At 34.1% G+C, this 9,235-nt stretch overlaps 1 protein-coding gene across 1 annotated transcript; it reads right to left on the bottom strand.

Annotated features, from left to right (window-relative positions):
• Window positions 1–6,890: 6,890 nt before the first annotated feature.
• Window positions 6,891–8,772, bottom strand: LOC133034294 (uncharacterized). Its single transcript, XM_061109349.1, has 3 exons — window positions 8,156–8,772; window positions 7,940–7,956; window positions 6,891–6,922 (listed from the first exon to the last, which is right to left on the bottom strand). The coding sequence occupies exons 1-3, from the start codon at window positions 8,770–8,772 to the stop codon at window positions 6,891–6,893; spliced, it is 666 nt and encodes a 221-aa protein (XP_060965332.1).
• Between the last annotated feature and the right edge of the window lie 463 nt (window positions 8,773–9,235).

The raw sequence follows: 9,235 nt of genomic DNA, 5'->3' as shown, positions 1-9,235 counted from the left end.
AAAATAAATTGTACCAAAATTAATTATATAAATAATTAATTTCACAATGTATAATATTTTCCTATTTAATATTAGAAATAATAAGTAGTCTAGAAATAACTATTTAGAAAATATCTTATTTGACTAAGTATCTTTTCCACAAAATTTGAAAAAATATCTAATTTAAGTTGTATTAGAAAAAATCTAGAACTTAAATATTTTCAAATTAAAATTTAATTAAATATCAAAAATTAAGTTTTAACCACTTAATATGAAAATATTCTATTTTAAGTTAATATTCGAAAAGATATCAACTTAAAAAAATATCTAAAGAATCTTAATAACCAATGCGTAAAATTTCTCAACTTAATTTTGAAATTTTAAATTCAAAAGATATTCAGATTTAAGTTGATTAGTTAGTGATAACTAATTTTAACCTTAAATAGGAATATTTAATGAAAAATTTAAATTAAGCTTCAGAAAGAATCTAGATGGTTATAATTCTATATTTAATTAAATACAAGAAAATACATATAGTTTAGCTTAGAATAAAAATTCTATAAACTATGGTTTTCTTAAATTAATTTCAAAATAAATGAAATTAATTATGTTGCTAATCAATTTTATTAGGTTAAACTAATTTAATTAACCTAGTACAGTTATTCAAATCAGGCAAATGGGCCTTCACAATTGGGGTGGTTCATGTGAGGGGAGGGGGTGCTGGGTTCAGTATGTCGTACCCTCTTCTATGGCTCCCAACTCTCACACAAGGCCCAAAAGAGAGGAATTTAACCTTAAAATGAAGAACTGTTATTAATTGAATAGGCCCAAAAACTAAATGGGCCTAAATAAAATTTATCAAAAACTATGATATTTTATTTAGCAACAACAACCTATATGCATCTATAATGAAATTAAACACATAGGCTCACACAGGCACACTTTGGATGGGTCCTATCATGTTGCTAGGTCATACACAGATGAAAGAAGATTGTAAATATACATGTTACAAATTATTTACTTGACCAAGGGAGCCATGAGTTAAAATCAGATCATTGGATCTGTCAACAAGTTAACCATGGCTATTTGCAATCAAGCAATAATAGGTTTTAAAAAACTTACAAACAAGCTAAAACACATACTCCTGCAACAAGGTTAGCTGGATAGTTGGATGTAGGATGTATTTAATTTTAAATAAATAATTTCAAAAAATAATTAATTAAATAAATAAAAAATTTATTTTCGAAAATTTAAAAAAATTTCGAAATTAAAAAAAAATTAAAATTAAACCTATAATTTTGAAAAATTAGGTTTCAACCAACCTAAATCTCATTTCAAAATATGCTAACTACTTTTAAAAATTTAATGTTATTTTATAAATAAAAATTAAATAAAAAAATTAAAAAAGATAAATAAATATCTTTTTCAGATTTTAAATGTAATATAAATAAATAAAATAACAAAATTTAAAAGTTAGCAAAATATCTTACATCTATTTAAAATTACATAATTATAGTTATCTTATTTTAAATTTAAATAAGGTCAAATTATTTAAAAAAAATTAATTTAAAAAATTTAATATCTAACCTTAAATTTAAAAATAAGATAAGATATAATCAAATTTAAAAATAAGATAGATAATTAAGCAAAAAAGATAGATATTTACTATTTTCAAATTCAAATTACACTAATATCATGAATTAAATTTAAAAAATATTAATTAATTTAATTATGATAATTAGAATTGAATTAGGAATTGTAAATGTATAAATACAGAACTACACAAAAAATCGGAAGTTAAATCCATGAAATAGCATGAAAAAACGAAGAAAAACAAAAAATTTGCGCATTAGAGGGTGCATGGTCGAGGGATGTGGGCGCAGGAGGCTGCATGCAGCCTGTTCCGCGCGCGTGTCCCTGTTGCTCGATCCCGATATTTTTCGAAACTTCAAAAAATCATAACTAATTCAAATTAAATCGAAATTGAGTTCTATAAAAAAGTAACTTGCTTAATTTTTTCCATACTATCCAAGAAAAATAATTTCAGCAACAGATATTCAATTATTTTTCACGAAAATTCACAAACATCAAATAACACTCAATACAACATGATACCATCCAAAACATCAAACAATCGTTTTAAAGTCCAAATTTCTTGCAAGCAAATCAATTACCATGGCTCTGAGGCCAGTTGTTGGAAATTATTTTACCAGGATCTTAGATCTACTCACAAGTATGTTGATTAACACCCTAAATATGAACTTTCTAAAACGATGAAATAAACACATATAAAGTTTAGTAAACCTTACATTGGGTGCAGCGGAATAATATGACTCCTTCTGTTCAGATATCTAGCCCTTGGTTCCTTTCTGTAGCAGAGCATTATCAATATCTGAACCTGGATCTCTTTCTCTGATTCTTTAGTGCTGAAACTCCTTCTTGCTGAAAGTCTTTCTTCACGATCTTCCTCACTATGATTGAGGTATCACTTGCTGTGTGTGGGCACTACTCTAACACTAAGAATTTCGAAATCTTTAGGAAGAAGAGAGAGAGGGAGTGGTCGGCCAAAGATAGAGAGAGAGAGAGAGGCTCAGTTTTTCTGAATGAAAAAGTAGAAAATTTAGTGTAAATTTCCTGAAGCCTTCACTATCTATTTATAGCATTCCACTAGGGTTAGGTTTGAATTATTTGGCATTAAAATAATGAAAATATCAGAGGGAAAAACCCTACAAAAGTGGCTGGCCCTATCTGTATGGATTTGGGCCTCACGTTTTGTAATTTTGCAGTTTTATCTTTTCTGCATCTGATTTTCTTAAAAACGCCAATTTTCTAATTCAACCATTTAAATGCCAATTCTTACTATTTAATAACTATAAATAATTATTTAATAATATTGTCATTTATCATATTTATTAATTGAACCATACAAAGTATCATAATTAACAAATATGCCCCTAAAACTCTTTCTTTACAATTTCACCCTTACTTAGTGAAAAATTCACAAATAGACATAGTCTAAAATGAGAATTATAATTGATTAATCAAAACCAATTACATGAGTCTTACAAGCAATATTATCTCAACTAGTGGGGGGACCATGGGTCTATATAACTGAGCTTCCAATAAGCAGATCAAAAATTTATAACCTAAATTCACTGACTTATTAATTCTTCGTTGAATCGACGCATAGAACTTAGAATTGCACTCTCAGTATATAAAATGCTCTATATGCTCCACCATATAGACACTTCATTAGTTATCCATTGTTATAATCCTAATTTGATCAATAATCCTCTATATGAATGATCTACACTGTAAAGGGATTAGATTACCGTTACACCCTACAATGTATTTAATCCTTAAAACACTTAACCCCATATAAATGATATTTCAGCTTATGTGAAATGAGATCTCCACCATTTATTTTCGTTTGGTCAAGCTCGAAGGAGATCCTCCTTTACTTACTATTCGCCAGATAGAAGCTATAGATTCCATGTTTATGTTAGCGCTCCCACTCAATTGCACTACCGTGTTCCCAAAATGTACGTATCACCCTGACCTAAAAGTGGGCTTAACTAAAAAATCAAAGAACACGAATAGCCTCTTGAGATTGAGCCTAATCATAATAGGATTAAGATCATTTGATCTAGGATCAACTAGGCGATATTGACTTGAATATATATTACAATAAGTTTAATAAATCTAAGTCAAAGTTCAATATCGGTCCCTTATGATGCATACTCCATGCATCCAACCTGAGCTTTACTTTAACCAATGCTCTGGAAAGAACATAGCATTTCTCCAAATGCAAATAAACTCTATTGTAGATTATCATATCAGTAAAACCCTGTGTCTGATAAATCTAGGAAACTTTATTCACATAGTCATGTTTACTTTCCAATGTGTTGACGACACAATAAACAGGATCAAGTATGTGAAAAGGGTTTCAGATGAAATCATACATTATGTACATATAATCATGAAATAAATCATGTGAACCATGCAACATTAAATATTATTTCTGATCTATATTAATAGTAAATCTGATTATATTAAAATGAGTTTTATTTAGGGCATAAAACCAAACAGCACGATGGTGAGACGTGGAATCAACTCTATGTACATGCTCGCAAGAAATATGTTGAACAGAACACCGTGTACATTCGCTCGGATGATGTAAAGCCCGCTTAGTTAATTTGGAAATTAGCAGTTGTTTATGTTGATTATGAGATTATTTATAGCTATTTAAATAATCTATTCTACTGTTATTTATGTTATTCAGTATCTTGCATATTTTGCATTTCCGGTGTCCGGTATTTTGGAACTCGGCGTTTGGCTCAGTAGAAATCACAACTTAGTATGTTAGTAGTTTGGGGACGGGTTTTAGACATTGGGAATGTCGGGAATGGCCGGGAATTTAGAATGTCCCAAAAATACCCCGTTAGTATGATTTATGTGGTTTTATGGTGGAGGGGCAAAATGGTCTTTTTGCCCCATTAGTGCTTTGTCTTATGTGAGTTTTAAATGGAATAAATGTTTAATTTAATGGATTATTTATGGCTGAAATGTATTAATATATGTGACTTGTTTCATTTATTCATTTTTACAAAAATAACTCTAAGTTAGAAAATTAGAAATTTAAAAGAAAAGCTCTCTTTTCCTCTCCATTTTCGGCTGGGTTTTGGGGATTCAAAGGTTGGGTTTTTCAAGCTTGATTCATCACATTGTTAGGAACTCTTGATTGTGGTATGTATCTCTTACTTGTCCTTCTTTGTTTTCTTGGAATTTTGATAAAAAATGAGTAAATGCATGTTAATTTGAATATTGTTGCTGCTGAGTTTGATTGTTGATTTCTGAGGTTAAATCATGATTTTTTAGATGTTAATTAAGCTACTTGTGGTGTATGATTCCTAGGTTGAGCATGCTAGAATTTTCTTATGCAAAAGTTTGGTTTTCAAAGTAAATAATTGACAATTGGTGGCTGTAGTTGTTGCATGAACTAGGTTTTGTCTTCTGCTATGTTTTTATGCTTGATTATGTGATTCTAGGCTAGCTTTGAGGCTTGTGAGTGAGCTTTAGCCAAGTTTGAGTTTTTACTCAAAGCTTGGAGCTCACATGGTGATTTTTGAATCTGTGATTTCTGGGTTAGTTTGAGGCCTTAGAAATGTTCTAGGGAGGGTATAGAACAGGTCTGGAAAGTTTGGAACCAATTGGGGTTGAATTGGTCGAGTTATGAAAAATTTGGTTTGCTGCCTGCGAGGAACCGGAATTAGGTTGTGCATCCGACTCGGATGAGGGTTCGAACTTTTCCAACCGGGTCGGTTGGGCAACCTGGCCTACCTCATTGGGGAAAATTCTGGGACCCTAGTTTTCCTCGTTTTTATGTTTTAGGGGGTATTGCCATGCTTTTTATCGATAGGGAAACTTTTAGTTCCAAGTTTTAGTCCCCGGGAAGTGATTTAGCGTGTCACTTATAGCGTTGTGATTTTTATGGTTTAGGAGCGATCCGCCGCTCGGCTTCGGCTTCCAAGTCAGTTGACGGCACACGACAATTCGGAATCCGTGTAAGATTAGTATAACAAGATGCATATGTAGATTACATGTTTAGCGAGCATGTAGGAAGCCTATTAGATTACATTAGTTGTATGTTGGCTTCGAACCATCCAACCCCCGTCACGTCGGTACGGAGCCGGAGTATGACCAAGAAATGAGTATGACCGGTTTGACCGATCAGTCGACACTTGGTTGGTGGTTCCGTACTATTGACGTATCCCGTTCGGTACAGCCGGAGTATGACCAGCACGAGTATGACCGGCTCGACCGATCGTGGAGGATATAGTAACACGTCGGTACATGTGCCGGAGTATGACCAAGAAATGAGTATGACCGTTCGACCGATCGAGGGTTGTTACGTGTCAATAGTACCGTCCCTATGAACGTTCGTAACTCGGCACCATGTTGGACATGGCAGTAGTGGCTCGCACCATGTTGGACATGGCAAGAATGACGGACTCAGTATCGTGTTGGACACGGCAGTTAGTATTATGTATGAGTATTTTTATGCTTTTCTTACTGAGTCTGTCGACTCACAGTTCTACGTTTATGTGTAGGTAAAGGCAAGGCTAGAGCTGATGGACCGTGAGCGAGCTTATGAGATTGTACATGTCGGGGCGGTTAGGCCTGGAGCGTACGATCATCGGGACAGCGAGGCTGATTTTTGTAACTGGTCGTTAGACGACTTTTATTTTATGCATCAGTTAAACAGTTAAACTTTTTGTAAATATTTTTATAATCGGGATCCCGAGTCTTTTGTAATACTGTTTTATAAGTTCAATAAAAAAGCAAAATTTTAATTAATCACGTTTTTCCATAAACCTCGTTGATTAGCAACGAGCTGCACAGTATGTTTGAAAATCACGTAATACGCCTAAGTTAGTTAGGGTGTTACAGATGAGGTCCTCTGAACCAAGCAGTGAGCAAGCCGTGCAACATGCCAACACTTAGCAAATTCAGCTTTCGCATCATGAGTCACCAAAGAAATCCATATAACTTTGGGATAAGATTACAGAGATATGGCAAGCTGTCCAAATCCCACGATTAGTGTATTCTGTATGTACTACGCAATCTGTAACACCCTACTAGTTTAGGCGTGCTACAGTGCTTTTAAAAATTACTGTGCAACCTTTGTTAATCAAAGGGTTTATCAAAAGTGATAAAATTTAAACTTTAATAAATAAACATATACTGTATTACATTTATAAAATTTGGGATCCCGTATCTACATTTTTCAACTTTACATAATCAAAAGATGTCGCACAACGACTACAAAATCGTGAGCCCTAGTTGTCCCGAAGATCCAACACTCCAGGTCGAACTGTCTCGATATATACAATCTTCATCCAGCTCAAAACTCACTGCCGTTCAACAACAGCTTTTCCTTTACCTGCACATAACATAACATCTGTGAGTTAACAGACTCAGTGAGAAAAGCATAAAACGTAAATATATAACTAACCTACGACTAAGTGCCCATACACCTATCAACAAGTCATAAACAATGCAAACATGTATAGTTGAGTCTCAAACATTCTTGACCATAGTATAATTGACCATAATACCACATGCACTTAGTACTTTACTCGTACTAGTGTTGGTAGCATTACTCCATACTATAAGTACAACTAGCCATAATACCACATGCACTCAGTACTTCAGTGTTTTAGTGTTGGTAGCACTAGTTCATGCTTTCGAAAGTATAACCAACCATAATACCACATGCACTCAATAATCTGGCATATACTAGTATTGGTAGCATTGGTTCATACCTTCTAAATTGCCAAACACATACATTCACGATATCAAGAGGCAATCGTATATACACTAACTATCATTTTAACGGATATGTCATACATCTGCCAAACATAAAAATAACATGTACATATGTATGTGTGTTATACTAGTCTTACCTTAATTTTGAGTTTAGGTGCGCCGGTCAACCATAGTGGAAATAGCTGCATGTAATCGAAGGCCCTAAGTCACATTTCCAGAAAGACAAATAAGTGTTGCCCTAACACTTTCGGGGACTTAAATTGACAACTAAAAGTTTCCCTATTGATATACATCATGGAAATACCCTAAGTAGATAGAAAACACTCAATTGGGGTCCTAGGAAAAGTCTTAAGATGGACCCCCAAATTCTGCCTAAATCGAATTGCCCGAAACTCAACTATCCCATTTTAAAACTTGCATAACTCCTAAAATTCTAAGAAAAACCTTACAAAATTTTGCAGGGTATCTAAAAACATCCCAATGAACATTTTTTATGAAGAAACATCAATCAAATTCTCAACAGAAATTAAACTAAATGGCCGTCCTAAAACTGCCTAAATCGGATAGCCCGAAACCTCCCTGTCCGAGTTTGGAAATCCTATAAATCATCCAATACTGATCCAAAAATTACCAAATTTTTCCAGGAACCTAAAAACATCATAATGAACATGTTTCATGAAGAAACCTCAATCAAATTCTCAACAGAAATCAAACTAAATGGCCGTCCTAAAACTACCAAAATCGGATTGCCCGAAACTCCTTGTCCGAGTTTGGAAATCCCATGTCTAAAAATAACGGTCATTACAACTATCCCCCCGTTAAAAGGATTTCATCCCCGAAATCTAACCTGAATAACTCTGGATATTGAGTCCTCATTTCAGACTCTAACTCCCAGGTGGCCTCTTCCACCTTGTTATTCTTCCATAGTACCTTGATTAAGAAGATAGTCTTGTTCCGTAGAACTTTGTCCTTCCTATCCAGGATTTGAACTGGTTGTTCCTCATAGGATAGATCTGGTGCCAACTCTAGTGTATCATAACTCAAGACATGAGTTGGATTAGATACATACTTTCTCAGCATTGATACGTGAAAAACATTATGCACTGCTGATAATGCTGGAGGTAAAGCTAATCGATACGCTACTTGTCCAACCTTTTCGAGTATTTCAAATGGCGCTATGAATCTAGGACTTAACTTGCCCCTCTTTCCAAAGCATTTAACACTTTTCATTGGTGAAATCCGTAGGAAAACATGTTCTCCTACTTGAAACTCTATGTCTCGGCGCTTAGGATCAGCATAACTCTTTTGCCTACTTTGGGAAGTAAGCATCCGTGCCTTGATCTTTTTGATGGCATCACTGGTCTTTTTAACTAACTGAGGACCCAAAAACTTTCTTTCTCCAGTTTCGTCCCAGTGAATAGGTGATCGACACTTCTTACCATACAACAACTCATAGCGAGCCATCCCTATTGTACTCTGATAGTTATTGTTATAAGAAAATTCTATTAAAGGTAGGTACTTACTCCACGAACCTTCAAAATCTAACACACAGGCTTGTAACATGTCCTCTAGAATTTGAATCGTCCTTTCAGACTAACCATCTGTCTGGGGGTGAAAAGTTGTACTAAACTTCAGCTTCGTACCAATGGACTTCTGAAGACTTTGCCAAAATTTGGAAGTAAATTTTGGATCTCTATATGAAACTATGGATTTCGGAGCTCCATGGACACACACTATCTCCTTAACATACAACTCAGCATACTGACCCACTGTAAAGGTGGTTTTCACTGGCAAAAAGTGTGCTGACTTTGTGAAACGATCCACAATTACCCAAACTGAATCATACATTCCAGTAGTTCTAGGTAATCCAACCACAAAATCCATGGTAACATCTTCCCATTTCCACTCAGGGAGTGTCAAAGGCTGT

Source organism: Cannabis sativa, chromosome 2 (assembly GCF_029168945.1).
Source record: "Cannabis sativa cultivar Pink pepper isolate KNU-18-1 chromosome 2, ASM2916894v1, whole genome shotgun sequence".
In the NCBI taxonomy this organism is placed as follows: Eukaryota; Viridiplantae; Streptophyta; class Magnoliopsida; order Rosales; family Cannabaceae; genus Cannabis; species Cannabis sativa.
This window is presented reverse-complemented; position numbering and strand designations above follow the sequence as displayed.